This window comes from Phyllostomus discolor, chromosome 1, assembly GCF_004126475.2.
Source record: "Phyllostomus discolor isolate MPI-MPIP mPhyDis1 chromosome 1, mPhyDis1.pri.v3, whole genome shotgun sequence".
NCBI classification, from domain to species: Eukaryota; Metazoa; Chordata; class Mammalia; order Chiroptera; family Phyllostomidae; genus Phyllostomus; species Phyllostomus discolor.
Genome location: NC_040903.2, coordinates 88,208,754 through 88,226,378, shown reverse-complemented (window position 1 = coordinate 88,226,378; position 17,625 = coordinate 88,208,754). Strand labels below are relative to the sequence as shown.

Below are 17,625 nucleotides of genomic sequence, written 5' to 3'. Positions count from 1 at the left end.
CTTCTCATTGGTCTTCAACATTTCTTTTAACTCCATAAAGTAATGTAGAGAACTTTGAAAGAAGAAGGGAAATTTATTTTAAGGGTATGGGGCAGCTCTGAATTTTTCCTATCTGTAAAGAAAACAAAGCAACAAAGGACACTCTCCTTTAGAGGACCTATTGAGATCCGTATCTAATTTTGTGCTGGGCCCAGTTTTGACTTTACAATGTATGAATCTAATCTAGAAAGTCTGGGCCAAATGAACTATTTAAAAAACTAGTATATATCTCATTTACATCTTTATCTATATCTTTATTTTTATATTCATACATCTATTTTTTTATATTCATACCTATTACTCCCCTTTTCCAGCCTATGTCTCCTTCTGATATCCTTATTTCTACCCTGAGTGGGGCACGGTGGAAGACCTGGAATGGGACAGAGAAGCTGCAGTGACAGGCAACACAGCTCTGAAACTACCCTGGGTGAAGAGGTGAGGAGGGAACAGGACCATAGAGCGTTAGAAACCAAACCAGTCAAAAAAAGGCTGCAAGAGCAAGCCCTAGAGCAGTTTCACTTCCTTCGGGTGCCCTGCAAAGCTGAGCCCAGTCCTGCGGCCTGAGTGCCGGAGCTGCGTTTCCCGGGACCTCGGCCCCAGCTTCCCGAGGCTCGGAGCAAGGCTCAGAGCTCGGGGGGCGAGGCCCGAGAGACCGTCTGCGCGCAAGAACTTCAAGTCCGGAGAGTCGGGAGCGCTGCGGCACCTGTCTGCAGGCGCCTTGGCTTCAGCGACGCGATGCTGCCTGCTGCCCCGGGAAGAGCGGGAGGGGGCCGACAGCGGCCCCCCAGCGACCCAGCGCCCCCAGGTGGGTGGGCGCGTGTTCGGAGCACTTGAGTGGGAGGCAACCCTCGAGTCTCAGGGGCTCCACGCAGGAGGACCATGCGGTCCAGTGAGGGGACCAGGGCTGCCCACTTTCCCCCATCTCTGCCTGCCAGTCCATCTGGCAGTCCAGCTTCTTTGCTGGAAATTTGGACGTGCCAGGCAGGAGCGCAATCTGTGTGCTGGCCAGTTTCTCCAGCTTTCCTGTAACTAGAACTTTACAGAGCACCTCGGAGAGAGTCCTCCAGTTTCTAAAATCACCTTGGAACGTGTTAAAGATGTGCAGGTGTTTTAAAGTTACGTGTAATTCTAAAAATTATCTCCACATGTTACAGCAAAACCGTGTTTGCCATGCCCTGTTCGTAGCATCCACTGTTTACTTGCTCTGCCTTACACAATCAAACCTGGGAAATTGCTAGGATGGATCGTGACCTGCTTATCTGGCTAATGTGGGACCACTTCACCTGATAATTTGTTAAAAGGAAAAACGGTCAACTTGTTTGAACACATAAACGAGTTTACAGGTCAAATAGACATCAAGGCTTTTGTAGTGTGTTCTTTTTGAAGTATTTTAAATGCATTTGTGAACTTTATATTATAAAAAGTGTTGTTTTGATTTTTTTCCAAAAATGCCTTTAGTTTAGTATCAAGATAAGTGGAGATGTTCACAGTGAGAACTGCACAAAGAAGACCTGAGTAAAATTTTATGAATCTGTTGAATGGATTTTCTCATAGCTTCCTAGCATTTTTCAGGTAATATAGTTTGGGCTTCAGTTGCTTCTCTGGGTTAGTGTATGTGTTAATATATAAATTTTAAAAAACCAGTTTTCAGTTAAAATGGGAAGTACATTTGTGACAATGGAAAACGACAAGAACGGAGTTGGCACCCATGATCTCTCCATGTGTCAAGGTTTAAGTATTGAACACCGACACTGTTGAAATCGTGGCTCTGATGGAGCACAGCGGGGCAGCCTTGCTAGCTAGCATCAGTCAACAGCCAGCCAGGCTGCTGGACCTAGAGCAGGTTAGCTTTTTTGTCATTTCAGCTTGACAACTTAGTTACATGGAATGAACTAGTTTGTCTTAAACTTTTAGATTGAGCATGTCAACCAGAAAATGACTTTTATTTTATTTGATACGCAACTAATATTTTGAGGTATTTGCTATTATGGATAATGCTAGAGTGATGTGAACCAACTTTTCTCTTTCTGATTATTCCTGTTCCTTCTCTGCACTTTCCTTCATCTCCTTTCGTCTTTCCCAATATGGTACTCATCACTTGCTTTATTTACCTCCTTATTTGGCCAAAATAATGAAATTTGTCATGTAGTGAGCTGACTTTTGGTATTAACCCAGGCCCTCTCCTAGATATGAGTAGTCTTCCCAGAGAACTAGTTCAGAGATTAATCCTTTTTATTAAGTGGAGAGCTTTTTAGGTGTGACATTGCTTTCTGCCTTGGACATCTCCATAGCATTGTAGGCTTGGCTTAGGGGTCAGTCTACCTCCTTCATTTTAGAAAAGAGAAAACTGAGAGGTGAGGACTGACTTGCCAATAGTCCCATAATTAATTATGTGAAGATCATCCATTCTTCACCAACAATCTGCTATCATCCCATCAGAGCTGTGTGGTAATAGAAATGTAAAACGGCAAAAACAATCTAACATGGTAAACACAGTTTTATGCCTGTGAAGGTGTTTCTGGCGTTGGGTGGGCACTACACTTGTGATGACATCTGTGTATGCTGCCATCAGAGATGTCTCCAAGTGTTCCCTTTGTCCTTTAGTGGGGCCCCATACTAAAACAATGTAAAAATGATTCACAGTGGATAAAAATTGTATTTAGACTGTATTTTGTAATTTATGTTGAATTAGATACTTTCCACCAATGTCTGAAAGGGAAATTATCCATTTGCTTCATTCCAAAACCAGTGATTTTAAAATTTAATTTTAACTGCTACCTTCAATAAAGACTGCATAAATATTAAAGCACAGATTATTCCCTATCTTATAGTTTTTTATTTTCATTAATATTATTTGATAATTCTCTTATGAAAAGAATTAAATAAATCATTAGCTTAAAAACAGGGAGCATCTCTCCTGTCTTCCCATGTTCTACATGTTTATACACAGCCTGTGAGGAACATGGTTTCTCTGGGTCTCTCTCCTCTGTCTTGAAGTTCTTGAAGCTTTTGAAGCTTTTTACTTTGACTACACTTTTCCAACATAGTCAACAACTTAGATTTCAACCTAGATTTCTTCTTCTAAGGAGATACCCTGATTCTGACTCTATTCTGCTGGCTGGTAAAACTTGCTTTCTTCAGACCAGCTGGGAAGGTCCTGATACGATAAGACTAATGAGAGGCAGTTTCTTAGGGCATTTTCACTTTGATATGAGATACTTCTATAATATCCAATTGCTTAGGAATTCAGATTTAAACAGCAGCATATTTGGTGTTATACTTGGGATAGCAGAGGGAACTTTTTGCCACATCTATCTGAACACATATTGTCGGTGACCATGCCCGCTTATGACTGCCTCACATCCAGTCTAGCTTCACTGCTTATCTACTCTGTGATCTGGGATGAATAACTCAATCTGTCATAATCTCAGTTTGTCCATTTAAAAAACAAAAGCAGGCAGAAAAATAACATTTATTTGAAAGAGTGATTTTGAGGATTAAGTGAGAAAATACATGTGAAATGCTTTTCAGGGAGCCTTCGCAAATAGTAATTCCTTAATACATGCTAGCTATTATTTGAATTTTTAGGCCACTGGTCAGTAGTATCATATTTACATATAAAATCTAGAGTCCTTATTGGGAAGCTGATCATGTTGACTTAGGAGAAACTTAAATAAATGAAGTCACCAAACTCTCACATCAAAAAAATTAGGGAGTATGGCTTCCTGTTGAAAGACACTGCCTCTTCCTTAGGGAAACAGTGTAGTTAATAGTTCTGAGAAGAGAAAAAAAGCCTGCAATGAGAGGAGCTGTGAATGGGTTGATTAAAATGGTGTTAGATGAAGGTGGTTACAGGAAAGAATAAAATAGAAATTTAATAGGACAAAATGAGATTTTCCTATATCACAGAGTACCAGTTGTGACCCAATTAAAAATATATACATATGTGAAAAAATAAGCATCAAACAGAAAATTGTGGGATACTTTGTCAAATTATAAGAAGATGGAGAATCTATTTTACCAAAATATTACTACTGGGTTGAAAAACCCAATGTGAAGTAAAGAAAATCCTGTGAAATATAAATCACATTTTAAGAGTGTAAGTGGCACTTACCTGATCATCTGAGTTACAGTTGCTATTTTATTACTTTCTTTACATATTATAGTATGTATTACAGTAGTTTTACAGATAGCTAATGAATAAAAGTAGGGAGAGCAAATATTTCAGAAATTATCATTTAAAAATAAGTTGTTATATGACCTTATAATTCTTTTTTTTAAGCTTTGGTGAGGGAATTGAGAGATTCCATTTTTTTTAAAGATTTTATTTATTTATTCTTAGAGAGGGAAGGGGGGGAGAAAGAAAGAGAGAGAAACATCAATGTGCTGTTGCTGGGGGCTGTGGCCTGCAACCCAGGCATGTGCCCTGACTGGGAATTGAACCTGTGATGCTTCGGTTCGTAGCCTGCACTCAATCCACTGAGCTACGCCAGCCAGGGCTCTTTTTCTTTTTTTAAACATAAAGAATAGTATCTAAGTTTTACTGCAGACATTCAATTAGCCCAAGTGGTAAAAATATCAGATAATGTATGGACTTATACGGCTCCTGTATTTATTTTTCACTCAAAGCAATATAATGAGCCATTTAGACATTTACCACTGGACAGAAATTTCTTTGTTGCTTCCAAGTGCTCTTCATTGAAATAATCCAGAAGGACCACTTCCCTTTGTAATTATGGAAAGTAATCCATCAATGCCTGTGGTGTTTTATAAGGTTTCCTTTGTATCTAGTTAATTAAAATGTTATGTTTTGTCATATGAATTATGTATCATATTTTCCTTTCTTTTAAGTTCCTGTACCACTTTTCCATATTAGTAATTCCCACTGCTTCATGTTTTATGTGATCCATTGTATAAGACATAATGAAAAGTACAAGAACAGTTCTTGACTTGTTACTCCATTTACTATTTGCATTTTTTTTTGTCATAATCCTTGCTAAGGATTAACCACCATCCTTTGGTCAGGATCAATATTCTCTTCCTTTTTGTTTCAGTTTACCCATAGGGGCAAGTCTAACTTGCAGAAGAATAATGTAGTATCAGGACCACTTGAAATGTTGGCCTTCTTTTAAGAGCTACCATTTATTGTGTTCCTACTTTGAATTCATATGATATGGATATCACATTACCCTGATAAATGAGAGCATCAGAAGATTAGCCCCCAGTTTGGACAAAATACTGTATTGTTCACTATAATCATATGAAAATTTTGAATAATTCATTGTGTTCTTTCACTTCCTGAAAAAACTTTTCTAAACTGTTGAAGTTGTAACTCCTAAGTCACTGTGTCTTTCATGAGGGGAGGGGTGGAAGGTGGAGAAACCCACATTGCAAAGATGTGGAGAAACATTCCATATCAAAGTGGTGTGATTCTATAAAACCATGCCACTGGACTGACAAATTGTAAAGTATTGTATTTTACCATGTATAATGCTCACCCATGTTTTTGTACACATTATACTCAGGGTACCCATTATTATGATGGCATGTAATCATTATACCTATATATAATGCACATCCTTGTTTTTCCTTCAAAAATTGGGCAAAAAAGTGCTCATTATATAAGGCAATTATGATAATTTCTTATGACTATATGAAGAATCCTTGAAGTTTATGCATTTTCTACATTGGTTGATCACATTTTAGTTATACATAATAGGCTGATATAGTTATAAATGTTCAGTAGATAACTGCAATTTTAGTACAATTAGTGAACTACTAGGTCATTATTGGAAAGTGAAAGAGATAAAAATTTAGACAAACTCTATGTTGATTTTATATAATGAGATAATTTCCTTAATTCATTGTTTTTCAATAAAAGTTTAGAGTTTTCATTACTCCAGGCACTTATTTGTAGACAAAAGGCCCTTCCCTTGTTTTCCGCTGATATTCACATGTCCTGTCCATCAATACTCATATAAAATGGGTAGAACCGTGTATCACCCAGGTTCCAGAAACAGTCACTTGGGCCAAGAGTAGGCACTTGATTCAAAGGTGGGCAGTCAGCCATGACTGATTCATGACCAGTGATGGGGTTTGCCTAGCTTTTGCAGATTTGTTGAACTCACCAAAGTCCTTCTTTTCTTTCAAAAGAGAAATAATGAAACTTGTCAGTGAAATGTCAGTCTTTGATAATATGCAGTAGAAGATGACAGCCAGGTTGACTCATGTGCAAGATGGATAATTACAGAAGATGATTTGAAAAACACAGTATGCTACTTTTGCCCATAAGCCAATAGAAAGTTCAGTAATCGAACAGTGCAGAAAATTGTTCATTCTACACCCTTGTCAGGGAATAAAATTTTGAGGTCACTGTCATTGTTAATCAGAAAAACTATATGAAACAAATAATACATAACAGAAATGTCAAAATTTGTAATGTGCCCAACCTGCTTGAATATGTTTTTTAAGCAGCATGTAGTGTCTTGATTCAGACAAGGAATACAGTTGGGTAGACTTACATAGGGTTGGAGTTTTATCAGGTGGATATGACAGAAAAAGAGAAGGATGAGAGTTGAAACATGTGCAAAGATGTGATTGTAATAATGACATATAGATTCCAATGTGGATAAAAAGGAAAAGATGGTCAATTAAAAGTAAATCTAAGGAATTATTTAGCATGGAACAAAGTTTTCATAAAAAGAAATATATTACTTTCCACTGATATTCACACTGAGTGCGAGAGCCAATGTGAGGAAAGAAAGGAGGAGGAGGAAGAGGAAGGAAATGAGGAGAAGGCAAACTCCAGAAACAAGGAATAAAAGAAGGAAAGAAGAAAGGGGGACGTGAGACAGAATACTTGAGCATGTGAGAAAAATCTATTCTTAATGGAATTTATGGAATTTGTCTCAAAAAGTTTGCATAGAAGAAAATCCTTTGGTATATAATGTCATAAGCTTTTGAGTACAATTAAGTTGCTATAGTGGCACTGATCTTAAAACAAAAATAATAAAATTCTTTCCTTCATTCCACATCTCCTCCAGTTACTATCTTTCCACACTCTCACTGCCACGGTTTCAAAATTGTCCACATGATAACCATATTCTCATCTCCCTTTACCCTTCCACTCATTTGAATTTGGCTTTCATCTCCTTTGCTAAAGCTATTTACTTCTCACCCTAAGGTCATCTGTAAGTTTCATATGCAAAATACACTGACTGAATTCAATCTCATTTTAACTGAACTACTCAAAGAATTTGAGCTAGTTCACCACTCTTGTTTTCCCCCCAAAATTTGGTTTTATTTGGTTGTTTGTTTTTGTTTTTTTTAAGATTTTATTTACTTATTTTTAGAGAAAAGCAAAAGGAGAGAGAAAGAGAGAGAGAAACATATTTCTCTTGCACATCACATTGATTGGTTGCCTCTCACAAGCCCCAAGCCCCACAACCCAGGCATGTACCCTGGCTGGGGAATCGAACCGGTGACCTTTTGCCTTGTAAGGTGATAACCAACCAACTGAGCCACACCAGTCAGGGCCCAAAATATTTTATTTTTGAAGTAGTCATTATACTCTTGTTTTCCTTCTTTTTAGCCTCTCCTCAATCATATTGGGCAACACCTCCTTCTGTACCAACACTTAAATGTTTGTTTTCTTTTTTTAACTTTTTATTTTAATTGTTCAAGTACAGTTTTCTGCCCTTTACCCCCATCTCAGACCACCCCTTCCCCACCTCCCTCCTCACCTCCCTCCTGTCTCCACACCCCTCTTGTTATTGTGCATGTGTCCTTTATACTTGTTCCTTCAAACCCTTCCCCCTTCCCCTGAAATTCCCTCCCCTCTCCCTTCTGGTCACTGTCAGCCTGTTCTCAATTTCAGTGTCTTTGGTTATATTTTGTTTGTTTGTTTGTTTTGTTGATTATATGCCTGTTAAAGGTGAGATCATATGGTATTTGTCTTTCACCACCTGGCTTATTTCACTTAGCACAATGCTTTCCAGTTCCACAGGTCTCTAGCATAAAAAATAGAATACAAAATCTCTCCATAATTTTATATTGATTACGTTAAAATATATCAAATTTATTGGATTAAATAAAACATTATAATTAATTTTATCTTGTTGTAATGTAGCTGTTAAAAATTAAAACTACATATGTGGCTTTCATTTGGTTGAAGAACTATATTTCTGTTGGATAGCACTGTTCCAAACTTTCAGAAAAAAGTTCCAATAAAATCCACTAAAGATATGATTTCTCTCTTGTAAACTATTGTTGAATATGCAGGGTCTGGCAGAAGTAACACCTGCTTGAGTAGGGTAATAATATGGGTGTAATAATTTATAGTTTTAATTTGAACATTTCACCTAAAATGTCATATGGTGTGCTTGAGTGTGATATTGTTATGTCACAGAATACTTTAGATTTTGTAATAAAATGGGGGCATTTTCTGTGCCAGACCCTGTGTATTGCCAGATAATTCTCATAAATACTAACACAATTCATAATTCCTTCAGCAGTTTAGAGAGAACCTCTGTTCATTCATGCTCATCACAGAATGTACTTTTATAGTAATATTTCACTATAAAAATGAAATATTAATTAAATTTTAATTAGCATTTTAATATCATTGGCTCCTATTTTTCCTTACTAATTTGTGATATTGTAATGCTTTATATACTGATGATTTATACTTTATCTTATGTATCACAAATATTTTTTAAAATTTATCATTTGTTAAATGATTTCAATTTTGGCATTTGTTGCCTTGCATATATTTTAATATTCCTTGTTTCAAATATATGTAACTTTCTTTCATAGCTTCAGTTTCTATCTTGATTGAAGGAGTCTTACTAACTCCTATACAACCAATATAGTTTTCTAGTTTTTTTTCATGACATTTAAATTTTTTATAGTTGCTTGTGGTGTGCCTGGAATTTATTTTTGTATATAGCATGAGACTGAAATCCAACTGAGTTCTTTTTTAAAAAAATAAGGGTATCCAATTGAGTAATCAGCATTTATTAAATAAAGCCTGTACTTCCTATTGATCAAAATACCACCATTGTCATCCAACAAACTTTCATACATCCTGAAATTAGCATTCTGAATTTTGTATTCTCTCCCACTGATGTATTTGTTTATTTTCAAGCCAATACCTGCTAAGCAGAGTTCTCCCCAAAAATCTTTTCTACCCTAATTATCTTGACTATTAGTAGATATTTATTCATTCATTCTTGCCTTTTCATTTAAAATTATTTTATCTACTTCTCTTCCTTCCCATGCAACAATTGGGTGTTGTATAACATGTGTTTTAGAGGCATTTAATAGAGAACAATCTAGCAGTTTTAAGCAGGAAGAACTTTAACATTGGGAATTAGTTATTACATAATTGATGTACCATATTTTTCGGACTATAAGGTGCACCATTTCCCCCCAAATTTAGAAGGAATAATGGTTGTTAATGCTGCTGTTGAGTTCTGTTTACATTTACATTGGTGAAATGTTATGGTGAAATATTTATGTTATTAAATATTTTGCCACATTTTTTCCTTCAAGGATATTTTTTCCTAGTTTCCTCCTCTAAAACCTGGGTGTGTCCTATGGTCCGAAAATGCAGTAAGTGTCTTGAGAGCAACACCTAAGCAGGGCCACCGGGGACAATTTTTGTAACTGACCCCCTGGGTAGGGGTGGGTAGTGAGGGGATATCCATTATCACCATGAGGAATAGAGGAAATCAGGAAGGCACTGAACCAGCTATTGACTGGGGAGAATCAACTTTAAATGATATTAAATCTTCCACTGGGTTAATTTGGGTAGAAAAGTCTATGTATAAAAGGTCCTAGGTTTAAAAGAAATATATAGCAATTTTGATTTATTTAAATCAAATGACAAAGTTGGAAACTGTCCACTCACTCATATTACCATCACAAAAATGTTGAATTTTCATTATGTAGCTCTGTGAACAAATGTAATAAGATATTGCTTTCTATCTTTAAAATGTCTTCCCATGTAACCTTTTATTGCAAAACTGGTTCCTTGTATCATTAGCAGGAAAATGTGACCTCTGCATGGAAATTATAGGAAGGAAAAATATCTAATTTTCTATTATTATTAAACTGTATAAGATGTTAAAAATAAAAAAAGAAAATATGTAATGCTTTTAAAAAAGGAATTTAAGATAGATCTTTGGATATGCATAGAGCATTGCAATTTAAATTATATCAAGATTTTTATTTGTATTACAGAACAAGCTAATCTCCTATAACTTACACATTTCTTTTCTAGTTTAACATTGACAAATGTTATTTTAAAAGATAACTGAAGCTCCAAGTGGTGTTTGAATTTGTGGTTGATTATCTATACTGATATATGCATTTATCTATATTGACTCAGATATGCATCTGTCCCTTACTTGTATGACTCTGAGCAAAGTACTTATCTAAGATTCCATTTTTTAATATCTGAGATGGGTAACACACTTATTTTATAGGAACATAATAGTGGTTAAATGTAATTCTGTGTGTGAAGTGCCTGGAGGCCTCATAGCAAGTATTTAACAAATGGCAAATATTATTCCTTTCATCCAGAACTAGTATTGAACTTTCACTTTTATTAGAAGGAATGTGTCTACGTGGCTCATTCGCTAATCTCCTGGTGTCACATACACACAAATCTCAGGATTCAGTACCTCTTATAAAAGCTCTTCCAGTTCCCTTGTTTGATTTTTCTCATCACTACATTAAACACTATAATGTCTCTAATTATATATTTCTCTGAGAATTCACCACAAATTGTATTTGATGAAACCTTTGATCTGCTATGAAAGCAAATGACATGGTACATGAGAACTGTGTGATAATAATTAATGGACAAAGGACATTTTCCCTATTTGGAGAATTTAGTCCTGTTTATACATCACATATTTCTAAATAAAAATGTGGTTAACTTTTATTTCTTTGTTCTTGAAGGAAACTTGGTCTATGACTGTATCATATGTTACCTCTCCATGTCTGCCACAAAGATACAGCACACACACAACAATGGAGTTGACTCAGAGTCTCTTCACTGTTGTGTAAAGGCACTTATAATAACATCACATGGATGAAAATTAGGGTTGATATAGTTTTGTAGGTAAAGTTTTAGTAATAAATTCAGAATTGTTTACATTATGTCTGAGCAATTTATTCTCTATAAGATATAAATCTATGCAGTGTGTGACCTAAATCTTGGAGGGTGACTAGATGAACAGAAAGCCCCCCTGAAACAAATTTCTAGTTCTGAGTAACCTATGATAATTAGAAAGTATTTGTGACTATGGAAAGAAAGGGACAACTTTTCTATTTCTTTTAATAAGGTCAGGTTGATGAGAAGTTAGCAATTAACACATTTCACTTCTGCTTATTATTAGGAAAATATAAAAGAGTCATTAAACAGTACATTTATGCATCATAAGTATTATACCATCTCTTAGAATAATTTTCTGATCTGCAGCATATAAAAATCTAGGCTTAGGTTTCTCATTCGGAGTTGGAAGCCTAGCTGCAACATTTAGTTGTAGTTTTAGGACTTTAGGTAACTTTGTTACATGACCTCTCTGGACCTACCTCATTATGAAAAGGTGAAAAATCATTTAGTTATGCACACCTGCCGCATAGCAGGTGCCCAGTAATTTATAGTTACACCATGGTGGTTGCTGAGTGAGTGAGTGAGTGGCCATGTGGCACTTTACAAAAAGTGACATACTTCCTGTATCTGATGGCTAATAAACTGGAAAACTTGAAATCATACTTCTAGAGCTTTATTCTTTTAGTATTATGTTGCCCAAACTGTATTCTGTAGTATATATGTTCCTTGAAAAAAGTGTTCCTATGGTGAAACAAGTTGTGAATATGCATATTAGAACATTCCAATGGGCTGAGAAATTCTGCAACTAACAGTGCATGTTCCATGTCCTTGAATCCATTGTTTCACAAATATGTTTAACGTGGGATGTTGTCATCTCAGGATGGGTAGAGAAACAAGTTCATTTTTTTTGCACAAAGTTATCGTCCCTGTTAAATTGCAAATGGTTCTTGAGAGGATGATTCTTACAGCCAGAGACTGGCAGCACTTCTTTCAGTTATGTATTCCTGGGTGCTCGTCGTACCATCGTGTAAATAAAGTTCTTATCCTCCACGGATGACCCACATTTTGAATGAATGAGAGGGAGGGAGGCCTATCATGGGAGTAGAAACTGAAGGGACTGTAGAGACAATGGCATTGGTAGGCTGAGAAGGGCCCACACATTTATCTGTCATTTTATTTTCTTATGATTAATTCAATCAGGTCACAGCTTTGATAGTGAGATATGCTAGAGAAAATGGAAGGAAAATCAGAAGGTGATTGATTGCTAGGGAAAGTAAAGTGTGTGGATCAAATGGAACAAGGAACATACATAGGGATTCTAATGTAAGATTATTTTGTAGTGTGTGTTTCTATTTAAATAGCATTTTTGCACCTCAATTGAGCAAGTGATTTTACAGATATTTTCATGTTAAACTGCCTCTGTCAATAATCATGTAGGCTATGTCAGTGGTCTCACACTGCTTAAATATTGAGATTTTATTTATGCAAACATCCCAAAATTAAGAGCAACTTGACTACCTGGCCATAAACAGATGGCTTCTGTGTTAGAAAAGTCTGTCAATGAAACACATATTTGAAGCAAGTGCATGGCTATTAAGAGTCACCCAAATAAATTATTGCTGAAATATATTTCTTCTTGAAACAACAGAAGCTGATGTAAATGTAAATAGTTTAGTCAGAGAATGGATTTTATATCTTGGAAATTGACTGACTTAACAGGTTATGTTGAAACAAGATTAATATGACAATGGCTTTTATTACTCAGACTGGGTGCTCTTTAAAGGGCGGTGTAACCTCTGGCATAGGTCAGCAGAGACAAGTGCATTAACAGGTGCTTGCTGATTAGTTAGTACAAAGAATGGCATTACAGTGTCCAGTTACGTTTATGACAAAGGGTAATTAAAGATGTGTCCATTTCTGAAGGCCACATTTCTGAATATCCGCAGAGTCCTCTATCTACCCTTACATAACTACCCTTGTTCTGGTACTTGTTTTTTAATTGTTTGGTTTGCAGAAGGGCTTTCTTTCATTATAACAACAAAAAGAAAAACTTAAAAATTCATGAAACTTTTTACAAAAGATAATTTTAAGGCATTTTAAATATTAAATGAACTTTTAATCTGATAATAAGTAATTTAGTTATTTTTGCTAAGATTCTATAACTTTTTAATTTAACTTAGAATATTTAGCTAATTAAAATACCTTCTGGGGCAAACAGAGAGAAAAAAGTACTATTGGAATTTAAAGGCAAATTAAATTCAATATCCTCCATGTATGTCTAGAAGATTAAATCATTTTTAGTATTCTTTCTTTCTAAAAGAATACAGGCACACAATTGAAGATATCTCACAAAGACTTTTCTAGAAATATAAAAAAGTGGTATATATACATCTAGTTTTTATTTTTCTACATTTAATAGTTTTACTTGTTCAGCTCTGTAGTTTTAATATATTTAACATTTATATGTGCACTTTATATTAGTGTGGCCATTTGATGACTTCTTATTCATAAATATTTCAGTTTTGCTCTCTCCTTGTATAAATCTGTTGGCAAAATATTCAAAAACAACAACAAAAACAATTAAAGAAAAATCCACAATAATTCAGTGGTTTACTGGATAAAAGAATAGATCATCTTCCATGCAGGATTATCATTAATTAATATAAAGAAATATTGAAATTTTTTACTTTTATTTATTTTTTAAATTTATTTTTCAATTACAGTTGACATATAATCTCATATTAGCTTCAGATGTACTACACAGTGATTGGACATTTATATACCCTACAGAGTTATCACCTCAATCAATCTAGTATCCATCTGGCACTATACATAGTGATTATAATATTATTGACCATATATGCTGTGCTGTAGATCATTTTTATGACTATTTTTATAACTGGCAATTTGAACCTCTTAATCCCTTTCACCTTTTTTTGCCTACCCCTCAACCCTCCTCCCACTGGGTGACCATTAATTTGTTCTCTGTATCGATGAATTTGTTTCTGTTTGGCTTGTTCATTTTGTTTTTAGATTTCATACATAAGTGAAATCATGTGGTATTTAAGACTGAATAGTTTTTAATAACATAGATACTATTTGGTAGCACTGGATTTGAGGTCAAATAAGAGCAGGATTGAGTCCTGACCCTGTCACTAATGGACCTTCACCTCTTGCAAGACATGTGACGTCTCTGATACTCAGAAGGCATTATGTATCCTGGTCATATCTTAATTATTCAGAATGATTGGCTCATAATAATTCAATTAATATCTCTTATCTTCAAACAAAAACACTGCAAAAATTGATGTTGCTTTCTCTAGGCATTTAGAATTGAGGATGTTTATCAAGAAAGGGTGGACTAATGCCTCTATAGTTTTATGAAGGAGTAATTATCCTTCCTTATTCATTTATTCTTCAAACATTTATTCTTGAGTTCCTGTGCTGGGTTCAGGGGTTATGCACAAAGGTGGTTCCAGCCCCCAGGACTGTATTTAAGTGAACTATGGATGGGAACATCTGAATGGCTTTATTTCTACTTATATTCATTCTAATTCAACATCAAATGACTCAAGAAAACCCCAGTCTACAGGAATCTGAATAAGTTAGTCATTGGAACTAATTAGCAGGGACAAACAACAGTGAAGAGTGTTTTCTCTGAGTACTGGGGGTGACTTCTGATGCATACTGCTGTTCCAGAAAGTCACTAATCATTTCAGAATGTAATCATGAGTGCAGTCCCCTGGGACAGTGCTTTGCAAATTTCAATCATTCTCATAAGACCTTCCTCAATTTTTGGCTATACTGCCTATCCTCTTGTTTAAGAAAAATTTTTCTTTAGCTTAAATATAATTTTTCTCTATAAGTGATAAATTAATATGACTGGATAAATAAAAGTTGAGCATTGAAATAAAATAGTGTTGAGATAATTATAGCTATGGAGAGGCTCTGGCCACTTATATCACTTTCTCTTTGTTCATGAAGTCACAAGCCCCATACTGAGACATTGTCCTTGGAATAATCAGAATTGGAGATGTTTTCTACAGGGATTACCTTTCTCCCTCTCTGACTCTCTGTCTTTGTGTCTCTGGGAGTTTGCAGCTTACCCACTGCAAACAGTGTCTCCAAGGCACATTTTACTTTCCAGAAGGTCGATTGAAACGACCTTCAAAGGTTGAAACAAAGTTTTATTTAGCGCTTACAGGTGTCAAGCACTATGGGAAATGCTCTAAGTACTTTATCTCATTTCACTCCCACAACTGATTTCATAAGTGGTGTTATCCAAATGTTACAAGTGGGAAATTCAGGCTCAGAGAGGGAAATTATCTGCTTAAATTTGGACTCTATGAGCTTGGCCTCTTCACCACTACATGACTCTGATATGAATTCATTTCAGTTTCACACAGGCATGTCTATACACCCACATCAGAATGGCCTTCTTCCCATGAAGACTTTTCTTTTTTTTTAATCAATAAAGTAGCCATGTATATAGAAAATCATTTTAATAGAAAAATGTGCAACATAAAAGATGATATAGTTATTTTTCAATAGATCAACTCAGAAACATTTTTATAAGGGATGTAATAGACAACCACAGTTTCCAACTAATAATCATAAAAATTTAGAACATTTTGCTACTTTCAAGGACCTTGGAGGTGAATGAAAAAAAAACAGGAAGTGAAATAACTACAATAAAATGCTAGAAAAACAGTGTCTTTAATGAAGGCCATTAGGATATTTAAAATGAAAGCTAGAATACAAATGTGATTAAAGTATATTGTAAAATGTTTGTAATAAAGAGTGCAAGGCTAATAATTTGCAGCTGCCTAATGCTTTGCATCTTCAAAGGAATTTTCAAGCTTCTACTAACTGACTGTTAGAAAATTCTTCTAATGCATCATTTGCTTTGATTCAATGACAAATCTAAACATTATCATTTAAGCCACTTAGTTAGGGTTATCCTACAAACACTGTGTGAGGAGAAGCAGAAACTGTATTGACCATTTTCTGTTTTACTTTGTCGGAAAGGAAGAGAAGGAACTAGAGTTGAAAGCAGTGTTCAGGTGTTGTGGTAGATAGAATAATGGCTCCCCAAGGTGTCTCCATCCTAATCCCCAAACTTGGGAGTATGTTAGGTCACATGGCAAGCAGGATTTCAGGTTGCAGAAAGAATTAAGATTATAATCAATTTACTTTCAGATAGGGAGAGTATCCCAGATTATGCAGGTGGGCCATAAGTGAAAGAGGGAGGCAGGAGAGGCAGAACCAAAGATGTGGCCACATGAGGAAGATGGCCCAGTGTTGCTGGCTTGAAAGTGGAGTAATGCGGCCTTGAGCCAAGAACTGTGGGTGTCTGCTAGAAGCTGGGCAATGCAAATGAATGATTCTTCCCAAAGGCCTCCAGGAGGAACGTATCCCTGACAACATCTTGATTTTATCGCAGTGAGACCCATTTCAGACTTTCATCTTCCCAAAATATAAGATAATAAATTTCTATTACCTTTAAACCACTAAGACTGTAGTAATATTTTATGGCAGCAATAGGAAACTAATGCAGATTTTGAAACACACGTGGACTCAGTAAGGACAAAATATAGATGAATGCCTCAGGCAGGACCTTATTCATCAGACATTCATACTCCATCAGTCTAGTGAAAAAACTGGGTGTAACCATCAAGAACTAGCTTTATAAATGTGGAAAGAATATCATTGTTACCCTTATATAGGCATCCTCAACAAGATATGTACTTAGGAGGACATCTTTGTGAAATTCTTATTGTTTCAATAGCAAAATGAAACAAACAAGTCCCATTATTTGGGGCTTTCACATTGGGTGTTGTTCACATTCAATGATTTTACTAGTTTAATAATCCTTGTTGTTAATGCGAATGGTGACTGTTGCCATTCTAATTCTTACTAGTACACACAGTTGAACTCGAGCAGTATATTTATGTTATCACTGTTTCAGTGGCTATATATGCAAAATAGGATAAAAAGAGCATTTGTTCACAGGGTTGTTGCCAGGTTAAAAGCAGTTAATGCTTGTATAACACCAAAACAGTCATTGATATGTATGTAGTAGACACTTGCTACATTTTGGTAGCTTTTATTATAATTATCATCATCACCGTCATCATCATCATCACTGCCACACATGTCAATGACTGCTGGGGGCCGGGTTTCATATTTTATTTTTATGAGTTAAACATCATTACCTCCAGTTTTTTCAGGTAAACAAACTGAAACATCTTAACCAACAAACCACTTAACCAGGTTGAAGAGCTTTTAAATGAGGGAATGAGGACAGTCCCTGAAATATTTGGCTAAACTTCTACTAAGGTTAGTGCTAGATGCCAACTGTTTTCAATTACATAAAGCCCTGTTCTGTTCCAAACTTTAAAGGACAAAGATATTCTGAGAGACAACTAGTTTGGATGTGTGATCCTTGCCAAAGCTCACTAATA

At 35.6% G+C, this 17,625-nt stretch overlaps 1 protein-coding gene across 1 annotated transcript in view; it reads left to right on the top strand.

The window, feature by feature from the left end:
* Positions 1-504: 504 nt before the first annotated feature.
* The window catches only part of BANK1 (B cell scaffold protein with ankyrin repeats 1), a 312,144-nt gene continuing 295,023 nt past the window's right edge, over positions 505-17,625 (top strand). Inside the window, exon 1 of the mRNA XM_036025976.1 lies at positions 505-844. Coding sequence (XP_035881869.1) covers positions 775-844 — 70 coding nt within the window. The 5' untranslated portion in view covers positions 505-774. The remainder of the gene's footprint in view (positions 845-17,625) is intronic.